This window comes from Coloeus monedula, assembly GCF_965178545.1.
Source record: "Coloeus monedula genome assembly, chromosome: 4".
Lineage (NCBI taxonomy): Eukaryota > Metazoa > Chordata > Aves > Passeriformes > Corvidae > Coloeus > Coloeus monedula.
In genome coordinates this window covers 7,241,781-7,267,052 of record NC_138784.1, presented here as the reverse complement: position 1 = coordinate 7,267,052, position 25,272 = coordinate 7,241,781, and the positions used below count along the sequence as shown (strand labels likewise).

Below are 25,272 nucleotides of genomic sequence, written 5' to 3'. Positions count from 1 at the left end.
ATATTATATTTTACATTCTCTACCTTCCCACATATAGTAGCAGCTACAATTAATTTAAACCCATTCAACTCTGCTTAATAAAGAACACATTGTTTTGTACTGCCAAACTCAAGCTGACATACACAAACTTCATCTTTCCCTTTGCAGTTTTATGGTTTTCTTCTACTGCAAGTCAGTGCTTACAATCAAACAGTAAACATTAAAAAAAATCATTCCAGACTTTTTGTTTGTGAAACTGAACTCAGGAAGAGACCAAATGTTTACCACCTCAGGTCCACGTCACACAGAATCAGAGCAGGACCTTTTTGTACAAGAGTTTGCATGTCAAAATCCAATTCAGCCTGATGCAAATATTCTGACAACTGTTCTCCAGAATTGCTGAGTATATACACTAAACACAGTTTCCAGAATTTTGGGAAATACTGTGACCAGTGTACAACATCTGACATTCTCACAGCTCCTACTTTAATCCCCGTTAATGGATAGTCACAGCTAACTTTACTGCAGCAACCATGGATGTGACAGACCTCTCACCTTAAGTGGGATCAAACACACCTGACAAACCACACTTTAAAAACAACCAGGATCCCAAAGAGGACTGCAATAAACTGCAAGTCTGACAACCATTTAATCGTGTATTGTCGTATCACAGTTAAAAGGAAGCAAAGAATTAATATTAGAGGGAAGATATAGGCAGGTAATGAAATTTTTTAGAAATACAGTATCTGCAAATAATATCCAGAAAAGGCTGTGTGATTACAAAGCCCATCAGTGTATTTTAGCTTGAAAATGGTCTACAGGTAAAAATACCCTAAAAGAGGTGAAATGCCACCACCATGGGTTGTATGTATAACACAGCAGCAGCTGAAGCCTTTTACACTTGAGAATGGCAGTTTCAGCAGCACTGCAATATATTTCTCTGGTTTTGTAAAAACTGAAATGAAGGCTTTAATAATTCTGTATCTGTGCAACCACAACATCTTGGAAACACACACACACACACAGACACACACAGAGTAAAAGAATTTTGTTCACATTTAAAAGGACTGACTGCTCACTGGGTTCATGACCTCTGTCCATTGGCAACAACTCCACACTGAGTCCTGATAATTCCAAAGGCAATGGGATTACAGTCATAAAGACAGAAAAACGCAACAGTACCACAGCTGGAAGAAGAACCATCCCTCAAAGACAGTTTTGCTCAGATACTCTAAAATTCAAGTAATTTAGATGTACAGTTGCAGCACAGGAGCTTTTAAATAATATATATAAGATTTCTAGTTCAAATGGCAGGAAGCCTGAAATGGAATAGAATCTTACAGAGAGATGAGATACAAATCTGGTAAAAAAGAAGGGAATAGACTTGCATTTTTATCAGCGAGATGGTGCCAGTGAATGGGCTGCTGCTCTTGCAGGAGCTTGAGCTATAAATACTTTAATCTTGAGCAAAGAAAACAAGGGAATCCATCCAAACCATTAAGGTGTGCTTCTGCTCTGGACAGGGGGAACGTCAAACGGCACCACCTCACTAAGCAGTCCTGAGCACTGGGTACACTGAGAGTCATATGAGTCAGAGAACTGCCTGATTGACATATCCTGGGCTAAACTTGTAGGACTGAAAATAAAAAAAACAAACCCACACTCACAAGTGCAAGTAAAACACAGTTTAAGGAGAGAAAATAAATCCTGTGATGTGATTTATAGATAATTCTTTTCAGGAGAACTACACCAAGACTCTCAATGTATGCTTAATGTTGGAAACAAGATTTGTCATCAGTAAACAATTTAATAACCCAGTTACATGAGCAGTAACAATTCCTGGGCTGGTAATGAACAATACGATATCAAAGTTGTCATCTCTTAAACAGACTCTTGGTTGATTTTCTGTACATGAGTAGTCCTGATTAATTCAATTGTGCCCTCAGCATGTTTAGTGTCTGTCTAGATACAGGAGAAGAGAGTCTTGCAAAGGTCTCTCTGAGGATTGAGTGAGCTTTGAAATTCTAACTTGGGCCACGCTGTATGAAATAGAATCCAGCTTACTTGCCAGGAAGCAATAAAAGAGAATTCGGTGAGCCTGCTCATGTGAATACATCTCAGCAGAATCAGGGCCCACTAGGGAGGAGAAACTTAAATAAAGCATTTCAGTATAACCATTCTTTCAGCAGTTCGTAGTCTGTATTAGTAGCTAACATCTGAGGAAAGGAAAGGTTTGCTGCTTGGCAATAGTGTGGTGTTAATGTAACACAATCTGTTAAATGAAAAAGCAAAATTAATTCCAATTTGGTGTCTTCACATTTCACACTCCAGAGACTCTCATGGACTGAATGAAAGACAAGAAGAGGAAGAGAAAATTTAGTGATTTTTTCAAAAATGAATTGTCTACTTCTTTGCATTTCACCTAATTAAGTCAAGAGGCAATCTGAGGGAAAAATAAGAAAGGTTTCTTATTTTTCTAGGTATTCTCACCATGTGGCATAAGAAATGTCTGCCTCTGTCCATCTTTACTGCCTACTCCCCCTCTTCCCCTTGTCCCCTCCAGAATTCAACTGTTTAGCTTTACTTCATCCTCACAGCAAGGAATGGATTAAGCAGAATTACTTACTGCTATGCCAATTAGGGATGAATTAATTACAATTTTGCCTCCTGTCCCTCTAAGGTTGCAAGTTTGTCTTCCAAGCCCAACCTGAATGAAGTGAAGAGCTGCAAACACTCAAGAGTCTGCAGAAACCAACTTTTCCTCCTGCCCTATTCAAGCCTCTCGCCACACTGGGGTGACATAATGTGAGTTCTTCCCTCCAGACAAAAGCATAGCTTAGCTGTTGTACTCCTTGGTACTCCAATTCCCAGGACCGTAAAGGGGGGCGGTAATGATACCTATTTTTCAGCAGCATTGTGCAAGCTAATCCCTTAATATTTGTAAAGCACCTTGAGGCCGAAGCACACAGGGCACAACAGAAGCACAAAGCGTTACCATCACCATAATAAACTGGGGCATGTTCCAGTTACACTGTTCGTAGCGAAGTCTCCCTGGACGTCCATTTGGGATGCTTTTGGTTTCTGGAGTTACAGGCATGCACTGTCCAAACCAAAGAACTGGAAAGCTACACAAGACCTTCTTCCCTCAGCAGCCCATTTTTGCCGTATTTATTTTTTTCTGAAGAAATACTTCGCCATACCACCCACCACCCACATTCACTTCCAGGCTAATTATACTTTGAAAGACAACCAGCATAAAGATGATTATAGCTTCCAGAGTCAAGGGAAGGCCTAGTCAAATAAACAGGATAATTTCCCTTGGTCTCTCACTTTTTTCCAGTTGGTGATGAATCTCAAAACCTGTACAGCCATACACCTTAAAAAGACTAAAACTATCTTTGTTTCCCTTTTTTTCTTCTTTTTTGCTACCCCTATATACTTCTAGCAGCACCCTCCCCAACCTATAAATTGCCAACCAAACCTTCCTCTTCACCCTGGTTACAGAACAAAATGAAGCAATTCTGAATGACCCACTGCCATGACTTAAAAAAACCCAAAAGAATTAAAAACAATCCAAGAACAAGAGCCAAGGGCCCAGTATCGTGTCACCATCCATTTCAAATGCAAAAAGTGGGACAGAAAGCAGGTAGCTGTATCTCTCATGCAAGGGCACCCATGTAAGCCGTCCCATCCCATCCCCATTTCCCTCCTGTGTCATTCCTTCTTCCGTTCCCTTTTCACTCTGCAACAAGACCATGGATGTTCTAAGGACAAGCATTTCGTAGCTCAAGGCCAGGTTGGATGGGGCCCTGAGCAACCAGATCAAGCAGGTGGCATCCCTGTCTTTCCAAGTGGGGTTGGAACGAGATGATCTTTTAGGTCCCTTTCAACCCAAACCATTCTATGATTCTGTGACAGTGAGGCCAAATGACCTCAGAGTTAAAAGCTCCTTCTAACTTTAGCACCTTCTGAAGCACAGGAGAAGGATGCCTAAACCTGCAAAGATCTCAGCATTTCCAGCTGCCGCTGATTCTAACAGAAACTCTGGGCATTTAATTTTGAGCTTTACAACATCAGGAAAAGAAGTTACTAATCTCTCCTTTTTCATTAATCTGTGGTGAGTTTCTACAAATCCACACCTCGTAAGTCTAACCGTTCTGCTTTGCTAGTCTGGTATTACCTATCGCATTATAAAAGGACATTCCTGTACAAACAGAACATGAACCCAAATATCACTTTCTTCACAGAATAAATTTCATGCTGCACATTTGGTCAAATCCCTACACAAAGTAGAAAAGGAGGCACCCAGAAAAAGTACCCCACTGACTTGATTATAACATATTTAGACATTTTCTTTTATATAATTGTTCTGAGATTGTGGTTTTTCTAACACACCATAAAGTGCCACTATTTACCTAAAGGAAAATATTTTAGTTCAGTTCTCTGCCGTTATTTATTCTAGTCCATTTTTTCACATCTATATAGCTTATATCATTATTGACACAGCTATATGAGTAATAACATGTATCATGCCTCTTTCTGTACACAACTCATATAAAGAAGAATAGGGTAGTTCAGCCAAATGACTAATTATCAAGGGTATATTTTCAAAAAACAGAAATCAATTGCACATCACAGTCACTGGCTGTGGTCATTCATTACATCTCTGCTGTAGATCCTGCTCTGCTTTATAGGAGACATGTCATTACCAAGAGGCAGTAAAAAAATACTGTAGAAGTTTCAGCTCTCTGAATGATAAATATGTTAGTCTTTTGCAATGTACAATAAAAAGATGAAAAAAATCACACAAAATAAAGGAAGATGGAGCAAACCACAGTGCTGATTTGCTGGTTCAGTGACATACTGTTCAGTGACATACTGACATACTCTTTTGGCACCTACTCCTCATACAAACAGATGACACTTATCTGAAGCACCTATGGTGCTCTCATGCAGACCATTCCTAACTAAACATTTAGAGATTCTGGCCTGATTATCTGAACACGATGGAAGACACCACATACAGATGAAGCGGAGTTTTAGAACTGAAATACTCACACACCTAGCAGGCATATAAAATTGTCAAAGTAGGAAACAAGTAGTTTTATACACCTAGGGTGTTTGACTGTCCTGGACATAATGTGTTGCTTTAATTGTATTCCCTTAAAACTAAAAAAAAATTTTTAAAAATCCATAAAAGGTCCAATCTTTCTGACTTAACGCCCATTACCTAACATCAAGCAAGAAACAAAAATAGGTTGTGTAAACAAAGAGGAAATAAAAAAAAAAATATCAAAAAATCATTTCAAACCTCTCAGTCAGCATAGCTGGGAAACCCAGGAGCTCAGCCTGTCCAGTTGGAGTGTGTGAAGCGACAGCATGAATCTCTTCCTGTTTACTTTTCTGAGTGCCTTACCTCAAGACTAGATATTGAGAGGAATGAGTCTGTGGTCCTCTTGCCTCTACCTATACACTTAGACATCCTTCAATGACTACACTGTATAACTTGTTAGGCGTTAACCATGTCCCATTCCTTAGTCTACAACAGCAGCAGTTATCCTTTTATCTTTTAGGTAATATTGCCTACATTTCACAGGGGGGAAAAAAAAAAAAGCATTCTAATCTGGATTATTAGCCATGTAAAAGTGCGTCCTGCTACCAACTGAATAACATGTAATAGGGATACTAAAAAAAACACCTGAACAACCCCACACCAAAAGAAACAAAACCAAAAAAACTAAACTATGTTTAAATGGCCCAAAATCTATTCTTTAACTGATGTCACGTACACCCACTTCAGTTTTGCACAATAGCTTCTTCATTCCTGAAACATTAAATCATTCCAAGGGCACTCCAAGCTATGCTGTATTTTCCATGTTTCACTTCAATAAAATATTACAAATACGTTACCATGTAGTTGGGATTTTTTCTGCAATCATCATAACAAACCAATGTTTTCATAATATCGCCACAAACCACATCTATTACCTCATACAAGAGCACAATGTTTTGGCAATGCAGCGCAAATAGTAGGAACAACCTCACCATCATCTTCCAAAATAGTTATTTGAACACATTTCCAAAAAACAGTAGCGACAAAAGCCCTGCCACTTCATTTCTTCCCTCCACCCCCACGATGGATGAGAAGAAAGCACTGAAACAAGCACTGTCCTCTCCTATCTCTGCGTTATGAAGAGGCTCTGGATCACAGTCATCCACAGCTAAATCACACTGAATTCAACAGAAAACATTCCAAAACCTAGAGAAACTGTATACATCATTTAACCCAAACACTCCAGAATAAGATTTAAGAAAAACAGACTGTTTAATCTTCCTGTCTCGCTTGTCTTAACCAAGTCATGGTGAGGGCTGGGGAAACACCTAAGTTATACCAGAAATGTAAGTAGTGCCCCATTTTAATGTGAAAATGACACTGAAAATTACAGCAGAAAAATTTGAAGATGAGTTGAAAATTCTTTTGCTCATGGCCTGATGCTTTAACAAGTCCAAAACCTACAGAACTTCAAAGGAATCAAAGTCACTCAAAGCCTAACAGGGCTGGCCTTTATCTGTGTGTTCAATCTACTATATTCCTTCCCAGACTTTACCCAAAACGGTTTCAAGCAACTTACTGTTAATAAGGATTAAACCTACTTAACTCAAGTATTTCCAGAGATCACATCACTATCAGGCCTGATTAACAGGTCTTGAAGTCTACAGCAGCGAGGCTGCACTCCTCATATATTCTAAATATGACTATATATTTGTATTCTGGGTTCTTTCTCAGTAAGAACCAGTGCATGCAAAATAAATTCCCAATCCCACATCTTGTATACAAAGGGCATCACACATATCCTGCGATTTAAGCTATTCTCCTGAAATTATCTTAGTCTCACACAATCACACTTCAAATACCCCATATGTCCAGTTTGGTTATCCCTCCTTTGAAAAGCTAATAAATGTAATACTTAGATGCAACTGCATTTCATCTAAAAACAATTATCTGCAGTACTTTGTGCCAGGAAAAGCATCAATAGGCATCATTAACAACACTTCCACTTTATTTTCTTCCCGTCTAATGGGCCCAATCCAACACCCAAGTGAAGTCAATGAGAGCCTCACAATTGTTTTCAGTGGGAGCTGGACAGAGCCTCACAATCGCACATGAATGTGAGGTTTGTGCAAGGAGGCCGAGTGACAAGCACAGCCTCTGTTTATTCACACCACGATATTGCAAAGGGAGAGGAAGAACAAACTTCCCGGGATGTTCCCACTACCCGGAGCTGCTGAAGAGCCAGTAATAAAAGCTTTGGAGGTGGGAGCTAACACTGCTCTCTGGACTTACTCAGTCCTTCTTCTCTTCTCTAAAACTGTCCATAAGAGCTGAAAACTGGACTGACACAGGCACCTGGTGCAATGAAACTTTTACCTGTTACTCTCCCTAAGTGTTTTTAAAATTAAAAAACACAATAAAAGATCCTCTCCCCCCCCCCCCATTGGTGCTACACAGAGCCTCCTATTCAGCTGGGTTATTTTCATCTCAAAGGAAAAACAAGTCATCTGCACAACAGTTCTCAGTTACAATGCGCTCGTCTTACTTTATTGAACTCTACCTGATTTAGGGTCTAAAAATGTCAAACAATTTATTTCAGGCACTCACTTTCATGTTTCATACATATAAAAATAAAGAGAGAGAAAAACGAGCTCTCATTTTTCCCCAAAACACCCATGGAAGCAGTATATTTCCCAAGAGATTGGATGCATGAGCCAAATGATTAAAAACACTTAGAAGTACCCCAAAATTCTAAAAGGACTCCCAAATGCTTTGTACTTGCTGGCTCACATACAATGCTTTCCCAAACAATTTTTTATTTCTTTACGAAAATCACGTACTCTTTCTACACACACGCTCATCCTTTCCTCCTGCTTTTAGTGTTAAATATGACATCAGAATCTTTTAAAGTACAGATGTTATGTAGCCTTTGAAATGCAGGAGACTTCCAAATCTGTATCTACCTAGGGCCTCCTCGAAGGAACAAGTAGCATGTAAGGCTTCAAGGGATTTCCAAAGTTCTGCACTGACATGTGCCTGACCTCACCTTCCCTCGTACACTGGACCTACACAGCCAAAGAAACTGGCAGGCTGATACTCCATTGCCACTTGATACCTACGTATTGGAAACCTCAATTTATTTGGGATTATGAAAATATAAGCCACAAAGAGAGTTGAAGTCCAACCTTTGAACCTGCTCATGTGCACCCATATTTAATGCAGATGCAACTGTAACCTGATGGTAACACAAACTCAGTGAAAATCACAGACATACCAGGAGCATCCTCCTCTGTAAACCATCCTCTCTCCATCTCAAGCTTTCCATAGGTTGGATGGCTAAACTTAGTGGGATGGGTGATAGAATGCAGCAGTTTCCTTAAAACCAACACTAAGAGACCAGAAAGAGACACAACCAGAATTTTAGTGGTGGAAACAAAAGAAAGAGGAAATTAAAAAGAAGAAAAAAAAGAAGGGAGAGGTCAAGATATTTGTTCATCTCGCATTTAGAGCATGAGGGAACTTAGCCTTAACAGTGTAAATCAAATTAAATAGTTCAGGGATCTCACTTAAAAAGCTGCCATTTTAATAAAACGGGGGACAATTGGCAAGTTGTTTAAAAACTGTAGCTGCATTCTCATACCCTCTGCCTCCTCCTTTTCCCAACCCTTACACCCACACCACCAACTGCCATCTCTAATTTACCTTGCCATGCACTCGCTCCAGAATTCCCTCCCAACCGCAGAGGACTGGAGGAATCTACAGAAAATAAACTGACAATAAATACTACTATATTACCTAAAGGGAGGAGGGGAAGCAACAAAAATTACCAAATTGTTGACATTGGTCAAGAAAACTTTCCCCTCTAAAATTTCAAAGAACACGAAGGCTGAACAGCAAAGGTCTCATTATGAATTCACTCAAAACTGGTTTTTTTTTACGGAGTTCCTTCTCCCCCATCCCTGAATACAGGAGCTTATTCTTGTGCAATCATTAATGCTCAACGGCAGATAGGCTGCTATTTCCCACTCCTGAAGAAACCCATTTTATGACATGCAATATGAAGAACTGCTTCATTAATCAGATGGTTAAGTAGCTCCAGTAGAGTTGCTATAGGGAGGCATGGTGACACCGTGGTGGGAAAACTGGCTTTCTTTCCAGCTGGATCATCATTTAAAGGGCCTCAGAATTTCCTTTAGCTTAACAGGTTTATTGTTTTAATCCCTACCTGGGAGAATAACAAGACTCCTCATAAAAATGTAGAAAGCAAGTCTGACTGCATGTGGGGAGAATGTGAAAGGGAAACAGCTGAAGAAGAGAATGGATGGGAATAATATAGAGGGTTGCAAGCCTATTTTCTTGCTGGGACAGAAAACATTAATACTGTTAAGGCTTATTTCACATACATTTTTTTAAAAGAGTCAGATTTTTGCTGTCCATGATTCAACTAAAACTCTGCAGAAGCTTTTAAGTTTCCAATATTATCATCATTTTATCCATAGAAATCCAACTTTATCTGTCTTTCAGCATCTCGGATCTTCTCCACAAAAAGCCAGTCAGGCTAATAAAATGTAATAGTTTAAAGCAGCACTTTCTTGAGACAACATACAGAAAATGAAATTTTTATAAAATGAGAATGTAAGTATCAATCGGTCGTTTTATTCACCCTCCTGACATCTTGGAAGCAAACAATCCAGCCCTACTTATAAATCAAAGTGCATTTACTGAGGAAAGCATCCAGAAGCATTATGAACTGACATAAGCAGCTACCTAGACGCAGCAGCAAGGAACCTTTAGCCCTGTCCAAAGGTGTTAACAATGCAGGACTAATGTGACACAGCACTAACTGGATGGCCAAACACAGAGGCTTTGTTACACACAGGAGGTTGCATTTTTGCCATCTTTTTCCAAACATGCACCTAAGGGAAAATACTACCAAGTCCTTTCAAAGAAGAAAAGGAAAGAATAACTGTTTTGTCCGGCATATTTTAAGGACAATTGCTAACAAAGAGTAAAAGCTCCACAGATTATTTATTTTTCTTGTATGGTGAATTTTCCTCTGCTTAACTTAAGGGTAAAATATGAACTGGTCAGAGTACCGAAGTCCCACATACCCAAATCGCCTCTCTTTCAAATTTTTTTAAATATAGCTATCTATTTCCTAAATAGGGTTTTACCAATGGTTGTAGTCAGTCTCATTCATTCTCAACCTTTAAACAGATTGGATCAAAATGATTTTATTATATGCCTGTACTTTATGGTATCAACTTTACTTTCCACCACCGCACCACTAAAGGAAGACCGTGGTCCTGATTTGAAGCTGTAAATTCAAGATCAAATGGGAAAGTGTTAAATTCAGAAGAGCTTTTGGTCCATTAACTTCCATGCTGATTTTACACGCTCTGCAGTGCTTGGGCAACAGACTCTGCTATACAACGTATTCCTAAGCAAACAGTGCTTTGTGTCATAAACCATCTGGGGTGTCAGTTCCAAGGGCCACTCATCTAAACTCCTCTGATACACTTGGAAATGCTGAGGTGAAGAACAGAAACTTTTCCTCACTACAAAATATCTTTTGCAAGGGTAAGGGAGATGCTGCCATCAGAGAAACGATGGAAGGCACAACATTTTGGCTAAAGGTGTTGCTTTCATTATTCCCCTGAAGAAAACCACTGGACAAACAAGCTTTCTAAAACACTGGGATTTTTCTAAGGTGCCAACAAAAGTGATACCCTTCATAATCTGGACAGTGCTCCCTTTCATATCAGAGCCTATAGTTGCAAAGCTAAGTGCCAAGCAGATGGTTGAAATCTGTTTTGTATAAAAAGCGTGTGTGCACACGCGGTTTTTTTTAGATGGAGTTCTTTGTATTCATATTCAGGCCTAGGTTCTAGCCATCAAAACACTGGCACTGAAGCAATCATTAGCTGCACTTTAGACAACTGGCAACTAAGGTATTCACAGTTCTCCACAAAATGTTCAGCTAATATCTCCCAGATGTATAATTAAGGCAAAAGATCATCTTGTTAAATTGGTATCAGTGCTTTGGATGGCCTTTCAATAGACTGCACGTGTATGTAAAAAGCTATTGTATTTATCTTCTTTTTAAAATAATACTCTGTTTGCTTTAAGTGTTTACAGCAGCTTTTAAAAATACAGGCTTCCACGTCAAACTCTACCCAAATAAAACAGCAGAAACTACATACATCTTGTTTTCATCTTCCTAAGAAACATCGAGCAGGAAATTCTGTAGATCATTTTAAGAGAAAGATTTTGTCTAACTTATCTGATAACCATTTAGCTTGTTTAAAAAGAAAATATAAGATAGGCTCAGCTGCTCTAGAGGAATCAGTTCCAGACAAGATGAACCTGCTCCTGCTACACTGGACAACTCATGGCCGGTCATGTCAGTTGCAGGTACCTCAGTGTAAGCGGGTTGCTTATTACCACAAACAGCAAAACCAGAAATGCTTACCAGCATGGGGCTCTGCTGTCTGCCTGGGCTTCTCATGGAATCAGTGAACAGGTGACAATAATTTGCCTGGTGACAAATTAACAGAGGTCACACTTTTGAAAACTGGGGTTATCAAACAAATGTATATTTGGAAGAAGGCATTTTTGTGCAGCGGTCTCTCTATAGGCCTTGGTGGCCACAACTGGGAATTAGTGCCTCAGGAAACACACAGTTTCAAAACCAAGATTGATTTTGTGCGCAGTGCCAAGTCCGCTAAGGTCCAGATGTTAGCTCTGGCATAATTCAGGTACATTTTCATCACGCGGCCATTCAGATCATTCTAATCTGCGAAGCATGCATGTTGTTTAGGAGAAAAAGATAGTTAACCTGTTGTCAAAGCACACCAACATGGAACTTCCGAAATCCCCAGATTTGCTGAAGCCTGCAGAAATCCCTCCTGAGGCTTTAGAAACTCTGGCTGCATTGCAACCCATGGAAGTTTGCTGCAGATTAAGGAAAGTCAGGATTCTGCTCAGTGATCTCCTCATGAGTCACCATTTCATGCCATCGTGGCGTACTGGGGTGAAGAATACCAGCCTTCTTCATAGAGTTGAGCAGGACGTTAATTAATTAGGCCGACATTTTTAGGACCTGACACTGAACTCCAGTGCTCCTGAGTCCAAACACTCAGAATGAATGGGTACTTTTTTAAAGGATGCCTTGACTGGCCCTATCACAAAATAGGTCTTTGTGAACACACTGCTGAATAACTACTACAGAAACACTATGGAACTGGCCTGATCATAATCCATTATCTTGAAAGTAATGTCCCTCTTAAAAAGCTTATCAAAGAAAATAACTTAACAGCTCAGTCATGATATTCATAGGCAACAGAGGTCAAACCCACCCAGGACTACTTCAGTTTATACCCATTTTCCCAACAGTGTGTAGTAAAGGATGCAACACACAGCCTAGATCTAAAGCTACCTGCTGACCTAGCATTTCAGCTCTACTCTTACTGAGTGTGCAGTTGGAAACAAGAAAAAAAACCCACTAAAATGGATTAGAATTACTTTTAACGTGAATAAGAAAATAATTCCTCCCTTTTAACAACCCTGTATAATTTCCTTCATTTTGGATCTCATTTAAAAAGCAAATGTCACACATTTGGGTAGGAATCACAGTGCATTTTGTGTTCTGCAGCGGGGTTTTTTGCTTTTAGGCTGGTTGGTTGGTTTGCTCACTGTGGCTGCCTACATTGCTGCTTGCAGTGGAGTCTGTTCCTCACATTAATACTCTCCATGTGAACAATTTTTTCCTGGATTCCCCTCATGCCTGGTCCTTAGGTTATAAAACCTGTGACAACTCTGGTACATATGGCTCAAGATGTTAACTGCTCTACAGGACCAAAGTTTACCTGTTAGTAGCACACAGAGTTTCCCAAATTACTGCTTAAACACAGCAGGTGCTGCTGCCAGACTCCAGTTATCCAAACTTGCCCCAGGTAAGGAGTTAGTTTAGAAGCACACACAGGTAACTGGAGGGTCTACAGACAGTATTCCCTCCCAGCCCTCAACAATACAACTGTGGCTGCAAATATTTCTTTAATTTATATTATTAATTATACTCCATAGTCCCTATTTTACATACTTAAGCGATTTGAATACTATAGTTCATCTTGCTAGAATGAGACCTTTAGAAATTATAATTGGACAGAGAGAAGTCTATAATTTGCAGTTCTTAGGATCTCAAGAAGGAAAAGGAGGGTGTCTTCAGGCTAAAAAACAGGTCTAGCAGTCAGTGTCTCCACTTTTTAAACCTGCACATGCAAAAGATTTTGTGACAGCATTCCTCAGTTTACTCATCTATAGGTTGAGGCTAATCTTGCTTTTCAATCTAAAAAGCACAGAAATCTTCATGATTTGTATATCAATGCTTACCAAATGCTCTGAATTCCTAATCAAAAGACTTTATAGGAAGTATAAATCTATTATTAATAAAATCAGTAACAGTAAAGCAACTTCTACATACATGCGTCTGGAAAAAATACAGAGAGAGAATACACATACACATATATTGCTCAATTTATAAATTGTTAAGCATGGCTTCAGGACTGAAATCTCATTCATGAACCATGCTAGGGATCTCTTACCTACTCCCTGTTTCTGAATTTTCCCCATACAAAGGCACATTTATAGTACTCTAAGCTCTAAGCACAAAGGCTGCTCTGTGGAATGGAAAGAAACCTTCTTTTTTTTGTGTTTGTACAGTGACAAGCATAATGGGGTCCTGATTCAGGATGCTTGCACTCTACAAAAACACACTAAATCAATGACACTAATACACATGAAGATTATCTATGGAAGAGATGCACGGCATACTTGAGAGTGGCACAGCACTATCCCTATACTTTGCCTGGTATTTCACGCAAACACCTAATGTGCATTCCCGAGTCACACAATTTCACACTTTAGGCAAGAACAGCAAATGTGAGCAGAACTTACAAAACATAAGCAAAGGAGGAGAGCCTTCCACTGAGAAATTCTGCCAAATTCTAATCTCAGTTGCAAAACCAGAATCAGCTCTATGTTCATGGGCTTTTGACAAAGATGAGAACCAGCAGTCTTCTTTAAAACACACCATAAATTTCTACTTCAGTGTCCAAAACCCAGGAGCAAAAGACAAATCAAATCCTGAACCTGAAGAGAGAAATGTATTTTCTGTATCCCTGTTATATTTGAATTCAAAAGCCTAGATATTTTTAACAGACATGGAAAAAAGAACTATTTGGCTTTACTCAGCAACTGCAGAAGGAAACTGTACCAAAAGAATAATGTTGCATGTTCTGTTTTCACTTGATTCCATTTAGCCTTTCAGTTCTATTTCAGTTATGTTTCATTTAGCCTATTTTTTTTTTAAATAATCATCATGTTTTGGTGATTCACATTTCACACCAGCACAGGAACAAGTCATGTAAATACAACACAGCAAAATGACCCAGTTTGTTAATAGACATGCCAAACGGGTAAGAACATCCTTCCCTCCGCCCTTACCAACCATCACCTTCCCACACATCTCATTTCTATCCAAAAAAGCCTCTGCCCCGGTGAGGCCACGGTATCAAAATTTAGGGACAAAACCCTACGAACAGAAACCTGACTAAACCTTAGGAGAAAATGTTTTCAGTCTTGTTTTACAAAGTGAATGTAATGAGGACGCTAAGGGAATTTATCTGAAAACAGAAGACTTCTCTGCAGTCTAATAGAGCACTCAGAACTACGGCTCCCTCCCAGCACAAAGCTCCGCTGAAGTGCTTTAGTCCTAACTCAGGCAGGCCACCCCCAAAGGTGAGAGGAGGCCCTATGCTTCTTGCCCTTCATTAAGCATTCTCTCTCTTAAATCAAGGAGTACTTCCAAATTATAAAAATGGTGCACAGAGACACACTTTGGTCTTTCAGACTGTGATGAATTTTAGCTTCACCATATTCTACTGAAGTGCAGTCTCTTAATGCACCCTAGCAGAGAGACATTCCAAACCACAGAGGGCAAACACAAACAGATCTGTGCAGACGGGTGCACACACTCCTGAGATTTTGGGAGGCTCGTTGTTTTAAATGGCAAAAAAATTTTGGGTGAAATATTTTCACGTAACTATGGTAAAAAAAAAAAAAAGGAATAACAGCATTAAAAACGGTTTTGAACCACTAATATTTTCTTTACTTTTGGTCTTCTGCAAGCTATTGAGCTGGCAATGGCGAATAAGTCCAGCTCACTGTCAGATACATTAACTTTGGCCATGCCCAACCTCTGAGATCAATCGACGAAACTTGGGTCAGTTTCTTCATTCCCACATTCTTAAAAAATTAAGCACAGCACCAAAGAAATTAAGAGGATGACAAACTGTATGGGTTTCTCCTTACATGAGCTACATTCCTAGGTCTTTTCTCTCTAGAGCTACAAAGGTCCATGAAGAACACTAGATGTAGACAATGCTCTTAACTGCAAAAATAGCACATACCTCTCTCACAAGTTCCTCAGCACTAAAAAAAATTTTGAGTATTCACAGAAGAAAATTAAATACCCACTCATTCTGCTTATATTTTTGCCCCCAAAAGTAACAGAATTATATTACAACAGAAGCAAATGAGTAGTAATAAGACTATAATACAATCACAAAGAAAAATTAGCACTAAGGCAACATTTTATGGCACGTTTAGATCAAATAGCAGTCAGACACCCACATCATAGAAAAAAAAAAACAAAACCCAAAAAATTTAAGACAATCTATATGAACTTGAGAAAACACAAAACCAGAAGTGCATAGCAAAGCAAAATAAAATTATTATAAATCTCAAAAAGCATATGCCGATATGAATTTCAATACTTGGTCTTCAAAAACTGTAAGTATGAAAAGGAAATTCGGAATACTAAAAATAAATTTCAAAAATAGCAAAATATAAATACAATTTGAGAATTGAGAAATGTTACCTGATTAATCCCACAATACTTTTAAGGGAAACAAGGTCAACACCATTTCAAACTTCCAAAGCCAGCTGCAAGCTTTTCCTCATTTTCACTTCAACTCTGAGTTCCACAAGTCAAAAATAATATCATCATGTTGGAATTTTTTTTTTCTTTAAACGAGGTGACAAAAGGACGAGTTGAAGAGAAGTGCCAAGCCAGATCAAAACCAGGATGCTGGAAAATGTTTGCCAATTCCTTTCAAAACAAACAGCTCCCCCAACACCATGGGAAACACCTGAACTTCATACTAACATCTGATAATTCTAGCAAATGGAATTCAACATTTCCTTCTTACTCTGTTTAAAACAATTAAATAAATTAATTTTGCACCTATCCTAAAAGGACAGGCAGCTTCTCTGAATTACTACTGTACACCTCACAATTTCCATTCACTTCTCACGTTCTTTTCAAGTCCCATGGCCCCTGCAAGCAGCGCTCGCTCACCAAAATTCTTCCAGAACCTTGTCTAAATTTGCTGTCTCCCAACAACTACTGTGCACAGAACTTCCACACTGTCACAAGGACATGTGGGCTCAGGAACAACTTTTGGAGACGCCTAGCTTCCCAGCTGGCATAGCTGGGCTCACTGTGGAGACAACAAGCAGTGTCTCTCGAGCGGAGGCTACAGCACATTGAACTCCCTGCAGCACCCCTGGTGCCCAGCCACAGCATGGGCAAGGCCACTTGAAGCAAGGCAGCCCCTCTGGAGGGTATGGGAGAACTGGGACAACACCATCACCCTCGGCAAAGGCGTGGGTGAAAACTTTATGGTGGTGGTGTTTCGACAAAGGGGCTGTGGGAGGAGATGGCAATGGGACAAACGCCGTCAATAAATCCCCGCGACCGCTCGCCTGCGCCCACTGGCCAGAGCCAGCCCAAAGCTCCAGAGATAAACAGCCCATTTCAAAAGTTCCAGAAGCTCTGGTTTAGGTAATTCAGTAATATGACAACGATTTGCTTACTTTGTAGCATTGTGGGTTTTAACATACCCATATACAACATAATTTTACCTTTTGTAGGAAGGAGACTTCACACGTTTTCCACATTTGATAAAAATACATAGAAACTTTAAGAGGGAAAAACTCTTTGCTTTTAAGGATGCTACTCGTTAAACAACCAACTCCTTGCCATCATCAGAGAGGCACTACGGCTATTGATTAATTGCTGTGAGCACTTCTTTTCTCTTGACTACAGTAACAGAATTCACAGCCATTGAGTATTTCCAGTGTGTACAGGTACAACATGTCAACATGTTTTTCCCCTTCCACTTATGAGTTAATTATGCTATAACCAGGCCTGAACAAGAAATTAATAAAATACAATAAAATAGAAAGTCAAGAGGATGTCAGACTGACTTCTGCAACAGTTGTGAAGGCACAGGTATCTCACACAAACATGAAGTTACCCTGTATTTCAAGTCTAGTATGAAAAGCATGTGAAGAAACTGTTACTGTACCTTGGGAGGAGACACTCTTTTTCCTCTATAAATATTGTTTAAAGTGTTTTTTATACACCTACAGACATATCACATTGCACAGACAGATATTCCTATCCTATCAGGGAGCTTCATGTTTAAGTAACTCAACCAGATACTCTCTGCCTCCTAAATGATAAAGCCATAAATGCTTGTTAAAGCTCCCTGAGAAGTAGTAAATATTTTGTAAACTACTTATATATTTAAGATCTCTGGACAGAAAGAGAAGGAAAAACAATTCCTTGCCCATGTAAAGGTACCAATCAAACACATTATGCACATAAACACCACAAGATGCTTGGTGGGAGACTGTGTATGTGTTTGTGTGTGTGTTAATTAACTCCTTGAATGCATATGATGAGCCAGCCACCCAGAATTAGTAATGCCAAACTCCCAATTTGATTCAAATGCAATGAATACAACAGTCGAATTGTGCAGGCTGGTGTGTCACTCATCAGCTCTCTCATTTGGGCTTTTGCCTTCCAAGACTAGTTCACAATTTCAGCAACTGGTAAATTACTGAGATGTTCATTAAAATCTGTAATCTGTAACAGTCAACTTCTTCCTAGCCAAGCATAAGAACAACAAATTAAATTAGTGCATGCAGGACATTAATGAATAGTCTACAAATGCATTAATTCCTTTGGACTTATCTCAGAGAAAAAAACTGTTCATTTTTATCACTGTGAAATACTAGCATCTGCAGCTTTACACTGGCACTATTTATTCTTCAAATCCCAGACCCCTAGAACCACAAACGTAAGCAATGAAGTCCTTTTCTCAAAATGTCTCAATGAAGTTAAAAGCTATTCAGCCCGATAGTAAAGCAATCTTTTAAATGAAAGAATAATCACTCTTACTTCTACAGGTAGATTTTAGGAGAGTGGAACATCATTCTGAGCAAGCCGAGTAATAGAAAGGTATTATTCTTTCTCCAAAATTCTCAGCAAATGCAGCAGAATAAAGCTTTTAGGGTAACTTTAGCTAAGAAAAGCACTTAGGAATACGCAAAGTTTCCTTTTAAGAAAATGACTTCTCCATTTGACAGTGTTGGTACAACCCCAAAATAAATTCAGTGGGAGTCTAAAATGACTCGTGCAGTGCAGCAGTGAAGCAGCTAAGTATATTTTTTTCCTCCCAGCAGAGGCTTGCTTTACATCTTTGAGCCCTTCCTTTCTACAAGCTATTCACTAGAACAGAGACCGTTCCGAGAGCTCACTACCGGTGCCTGCAAAGGCTGAACTTGTTCTACTCTCCCCATCCCCACTACTCCCATCTACGCCTTTTGTCTTTTCTAGCTCTGCCTTTTTTCCCTATGGAGGCATTAACCTATCCTTCCTTCTTCTACAAGCACTACATACCACTTTACCTTAAACTAGCATGTTAAAATTAAGAATGAAAAAAGTAAAGGAAACAATGAAAAAGAGAAAGGATGTCACTCTGTCCGGATCCCTAGCATAGCCTCGCTCTCAGTCTACAGAGAAATGTAAATATGCAGTAATTAATTTGGGTTTAAGAACATTCCATACACTAGGGATATTGTTAAACAGTCACTTATCTATTTTTCATTAATCAGATTTTATTAAGACATTAAAACTTTATGTTGGGCATTTCTGAGTTTTTATCATTCTGTAAATTTCCCAGCTGTCCGCGATGGTTCCGGCCACATTGTCTCTACCTTTTCCTCAGTGAAGTAAACTTACTTTCTATTGTGGCCAGACTTGTTATATTTAAGTATAATGACCCAACTTAAAAAAAAAAGAGAGAGAGAGAGAAATCAAACAACAAAAGACTTATTATTTTCAAGACCTTTAGAGCCAATTCAGAATGCCACAGGCTCTCACACAGTACATCCCAGAAGTTACCCTTTCTCTGTGTAACACATGGAGTGGATTCCAGCTATAATTTCTACAACATTGCCGCAAACATCATCCCCCTCACCGTACATATTCTGATGCTCCTCTCAATCAAGCGGCTGAACCACCACAAACAGAAATAAAGGCATGCAAGGAACTTCTCAGGAAAGGACAAAAACCCTCACGTTTTTTGCACGGTAATTAATTATACATGTTAATTCACAAAACCTACTGCAATTTACCAGTGATGCTGAATGAATTAATGAATGTTTATTCATCTCATACTGAGGATCATTTTCATTCTAAGTGTGTACTGTAAATTCCCCCTGCTAATGGTCACAGACACAGAAGAGCAGTCCCCTGAATTCAGCTCTCTTCAGCTGGGGTGACTGAAAGTTTCTGAAGTGTTTGCAGTTTACTGAGATACACTGAAACATCATGGGAAAAACACCGGTGAAAGAGGAACAACCTCCTGAGAGACATACAGATGCTCTGAGATCTGAGCTGCAACCAACTTTGCCTGACAAATCTTTACTTCCTTGTCATTTGCTATTCAAGTTTAAAAAGGAATAGTGGGAGATGGATAATAGTAACAGAAGTGAAGTGGGACATGCAGATGTGACATGCTGGACCCCAAGCGACTGCAGAGATGTGCTCCAAGAACTGTGTTAACTGAGAATCCAAGAAAAGAACCTGCCATAAACATCTAAAAAACAATGATCTGTGCATCGTGCGTACACACACATCAACTCTGCAGGTATTTGTGTGACTGAGGATCTCTGTGCAAGAAAGTGTGTCCTCGTGGCTGTTCCCTGACAAACAGACATGTATTACATGGACAGCGTCTGGGTCTGTGTATGTGCGTGTAACTATAGTCAAACACACACAATGTAAACAAATGGTAATGATTAACAAAGATACTGGTCTGTATCCCCAATTCCAACTGCAGAGGGAAAATTGTTTAAAAAAAATTTTTCAAAAAAATTGCATGTCCCGAGGTTCATTTTTATTGCTTCCCATTTCTACTGTTTGCTATTATCTGCATGGCAAAAGGAGAGCAGCATATTGATTATTTAACTAGAATGTTTACAAGAGTAAAGCTGGGATCTCTGAAAATGAAACATATGCCTAGGGGCAAAAAAAAAAAAACCAAAAAAGAGAGTAGAGAAGCTCATTCTAAGGATGATGCTTGCCCCAAATGATTTGTTTATATATAAAATTTATATAAATATCTGTATTTATAATGTAGAGAGACTTCAGCTAAAAAAAAAAGTCCCCCAGCAGGAAAATGAAAGGACTTCATTCTGCTTCAGAGAGTTTACAAGCATTGTGTTCATCACAAAGTTCAAAGAATAATCGAAACTGCTTGCTTATAAATTTCTACGTATAATCTTAGTGAAGCACATGAAATACTTGAATCTATCGATTGTATGAAGAAGACAAATACATGATCATGTTGCCAGATCAAATTTGACATCAGAAACAGTAACAGTTTCCTCAGGTAGTTGAACTAAGTTAATACAGCGCACGTGAACAAAACCAATTTTGTTCTATTATTGTAATGATAACAAACCAAAGGAAAACGCCAAGTATTCCAAGTAAGTCTGGAAAATTAATTGCATTAAAGACAACCTTGGAATAGAGCAACCAAGCCAATTTGACTTTCTAGTAAGGAAGTGTTCTAGTTTCAGAACAAGGATTGAAAGTGTTAAAATGGTTCTTTTCTGCATTTCCAAATTTTAATTTTCTCTGATCTTTTAATTCAAGTGTTCTTTCCTGTCCTTCCTTTCCATGCGTGTTCCTCAGCCCACTTAAAATGTTTTTATCTTGCCTTCTTTTCTGTGCCTTTACTATCAAATTCAGTAGGTTTGAACGATGAACAGCTTGACTTAGCATATTTTTAACCAGCTGGTCTAGCACCTAGCTTGTATTGCATAGTCAGATACAACCAAATGTTTATACAGGAGGTAGCTTTCACGAAGATGAGAAAAACCTCAGTAACGCGCATCCTGGCATTCTTTCATTTACTGCTTAGAAATGAAAGTTTGGGTTGTTTACTGCAGCCGCACAAGGGGCTATTAATAACCTTTAAAAAAGAAGCCGGAGGGGAGGGATGCGGGACCATCAATGGACGTATGCACAAGCGCCTGAGAAAACACTTCCAAACCTCTTAGGAGAGCCAGATCATATGAAATAAGGACTAAACTCTCGGAGGTCACAAGCCGTCACCAGTGACAGCAAAAACTTAATTCCAAGCAGGGAAGGCTCCTGCTTCGGGCAGGGGGAGACGGGCACATCTACGTCATACCCGCAGCCCGCTCGTCACACCCAGACCCCGCTCTTGACACTCCGCGAGAGAGGCGACGGCTAAAACTTGGGAGGCAAGAGTTTCACTTTTTCCCTTTCTTCTTCTGTTTGCTTTTTCCCCCTCTCTCCTCAGGCAGAAAGATGTTCTCCTGACGGAGGGCTGGGATGTTAACTTGCCTAAAAATAATAGCTCCTGCTAGATCAACAAAAGGTCATGTGCTCGGAAGAGCGCCTTCCCAAGTTTGACGGGAGCCTGAGGTTGGAAGTTGAACCCCCCGCCTGGCCGCCACCGGGCATCCTCTGACCGCTTCCCGGGGAGTCCCCGGGCAGGAGCGGGGAGGCTCTGCCCAGGAAGGTGGCTCGGCGGGCCGGTGGGGTAGGGGAGAGTGTGCAGAAGGAGGGCACGGCAGCCTCTGCGGCCGCGGAACAAAGCTGCGCGCCGCGGGCGCACAGCCCGGGGGCCAGGGGCTTGGCGGCGCCCGCCACCCCGGTCACTGACACGGCGCTGGAGAAGCCGAGGTACCGCGGGGGGGACGCGGACGGGCGCGGGGGGAGCATCTCCCCGGCCTCCTGCCGCCGAGCGCCGGAGTTGCGCGCCCGTCCCCGCGTGTCCGTGTGCCCGCTGCCCATCCGTGCACACGCGCGCGAACAGACGTGCTCGGATAGATTAAAAAATAAATAAATAAAAATAATACTACACCAACAAACAAACCACGAAACAGAACAAAAAAAAAAAAAAAAAAGGGAAGAGACACCCCCACACACACACACACACCCCCGCCCCAACAACTCGACTCACCTTTCAAACTCCTGAGGTAAATCAGGGTCAGTTAGCATGCTGGAAAAGCACAATTTCCCTTTGTCACAGCAGCCACCTATGGTCGCCTCCAACTGAACCTGTCAAGTGAGTCCAAACCTTCTAAACCGATTGATTTTCTCTCTCGCTTGCTCGCTCGCTCCCTCCCTCTCCCTCCCTCCCTCCCGGCTCGCTCGCTCTGAGCGAGGACTCCTTGACCAGTCTCTTAAAGGGGCAGCGCGCTCGCAGCAGGATGATCGCGCAGCTCCCCCCGCCGCGCTGCGCGACCTCCGGGGGCCTGTCCTTTCCTTTTAATTCTGCTCGCCCGCCGCCGCCAAACGGGAAAAGTCAACTCCTTCAATGTCCTAAAAAAACGTGGAGGGGGATAAGGGGGGGTGGGGGGGGGGAAGGAGGAGGGGGAAAAAACAAAAAGCAGTCTGACAATCCACCTAAACCGGCAAACCAGGAGCAAATCCCCTGCGCTGAGGAAGATCAGTGGAGAAAGAAGATAAAACAAGAGCATATTGATTAAATTTAAACAGTTATCAACTCTCGGAGTTAAAATAGGGGAGAAGATATAAGACACATAAAAATGTTACCAAAGGCATTTGTGCTCCGAAAAATTTTCATTCCTTTTCCCCCACCCTTCCCGGTCTCTCGCTTTCTCTCTCCCTCCTTCTCTCTCTCTTTAGGTAGGGGAAAAAAAAAAAAAACAACCCACCAAAAAAAAAAAAAAAAAAAAAAAAACCAAAAAAAAAAACCCACCACACACCCCGCACAACAATCAGGCATTGTTCTGAGGGAAGAAAAGCAACTTTGACAGATTGAAATATAGCAGAGGCCCCTTCAAGGAAACCTGTAAACAACTTGTCACTCACTCTGTCGGTCTCACTGTTAGCTCTTGCTTTCCACAAAGTGCTGCGAACCGTCCTGGCAACAAACCCAAAGTTTCCTCAGCTCCAAACTCCATCAAACAGCCCTGTTGTGTGCAAGGGAAAAGGTAGCCACATGCCAAAGCAGCGGGCGCGCACACGAACGCACACACACGGATATTCAAACAACAACAAAAATAAACTTTCCGTTCGTCTGTTAGAGCTTTTCTCGTTTTCTATTTAATCACACCCCCCCCTTTTTTTTCCCCACTCTCCGGGCGAGCAATAGAAGTCCCTCGGTCGTGGCTCCCTCTCATTTCCCCTGCCCAGACAACCCCTGATAACAAGGTGGACGACGCGCGGCTGCAGAGCCTCGGCTGGCTGGCGGAGCGCAGCCTCCGCCGCACTTCCAATTATCCAGATAAAAATCTGGCAAGCGAGGAAGGCAAGCAGGTAACGGGCCTTGGACACGCAGGGACAGAGGCGCCGGCAGCCCCCGCATCCCGCTTCGGGGATACCCGCATCCCGCTCCGCTCCGGCGGGAAGGGCTGCTCCCGAGCCCGCCCCGGCGGGGAGAGGGGGCAGTGGCCGGGAGCACGCCGCGGGGAAATTCCCGTCCGAGCCGCGGGGATTAGCCGGGGGCTACTCTGGAAGCGGAGCGCACAATGCCTCAATAGTCTGCGCGGCCCGTGTCCGGCCTGGCACTGAACTCGCAGTAAGGGGAGGGAGGGGAAAGAAAAAAAGAGAAAAAAATTGGGCTCCCTGTTCTTTCACATACACGTGCATACACACCCACACAGGACTACGTATCTATACTCCATTCTTTCCAATTGCCCTGCCCTAATTATTCTCTCTCTCTCTCCCCCCCACTCCCCCCCCCCCCCCCCCCTTTAATCTGCAGCTGGACAACATTAAGGGCCTTTAAAACCCACGTGGTTTTGACCCCACAACAGTTTGATTAGGTCCTTTGCCCCCCTCTCATCCCTGCCTCCCAGTGGCACGGACATAGCAAGTTTACTTTTTGAAATATATACACATATTTTCACAGAGCTTCCATAAAACTTTCAACATTTTCATGCCCACTGGCTTAAGAAAAACGCCAAATAGAAAATCTTGTTATTTTTAATATCCAACAGCTACGCTGTTTAATTTGCTGCTTTTCACTCTCAGTGCATGTGCTAGAAACCAGCAGGCTCACGCAGAGGCCAGTCAGTCCAGTGTTGGTATAAAGGCATTATCAGCTGGAAGTCTGGGCTTATCGCTTTAATCACGAGGAGCAAACCCACTCACAACTTCTGCGCATCATCACTGAGGAGCACCCGACCCAACCACGGAACAAAACACTGCAGCCAAGTTTGCGAAGGTGCTGTCGTTGTTATGGTTTGTAAAGGAGGATCTGCAAAGGCAGCCTCCAGCCTGCCTTCCACCACCACGGCGCTCCGAGCTGAGCCGCACACAATCTGTCAACTTCTGGCATGAGGGAGATCTAATGGCTCCTCACTGTGGGGCAGGGTAAACCAACTTCCTTTGGTAGCCCCCAGCAAATCATATTTTCCACAGAGGTCCATTCATGGGAGCCTGACAAACCTAGTTAATATGTACAAGGATTTTTCATTTGTTATTTAGTAGCTATCCATTTTAGGACAGCCGTGAATTAGACTTTGAAAAGCCAGCTGATGATTAAAAAGAACAATTCCAAATACTTTTTCTTTCATCTGAGGGTCTCAAACCATGTTAAGTCTCACATTACTCCTCTGCAGGTAATAAATATAATTAGGGCCGATTCCAAAACTTTATTTGTATTGAAAAGTATCTCACTCTGCAGGGGCTCCATTCAAATCAGCAAATCTCTGTGTGGAGTAGGAGGCTACTTAGTAAGAGAATTTGGCCTCAAATAAGGAAACTGAGATGCAGGCAGGCTTAGTAGCTTGTCCAAGCTGACACAGTTAGTCAACTCCAG

The 25,272-nt window shown here is 41.1% G+C and overlaps 1 protein-coding gene across 5 annotated transcripts in view; it reads right to left on the bottom strand.

Annotated features, from left to right (window-relative positions):
• The window catches only part of SOX5 (SRY-box transcription factor 5), a gene marked incomplete at its 3' end in the record, with an annotated part of 288,287 nt that extends 265,752 nt beyond the window's left edge, over positions 1-22,535 (bottom strand). For all 5 annotated transcript variants that reach the window (XM_082280572.1, XM_082280570.1, XM_082280571.1 and 2 more), the window contains exon 1: positions 22,444-22,535. In XM_082280572.1, coding sequence (XP_082136698.1) covers positions 22,444-22,481 — 38 coding nt within the window. In that variant the 5' untranslated portion in view covers positions 22,482-22,535. The remainder of the gene's footprint in view (positions 1-22,443) is intronic.
• Positions 22,536-25,272: the final 2,737 nt, after the last annotated feature.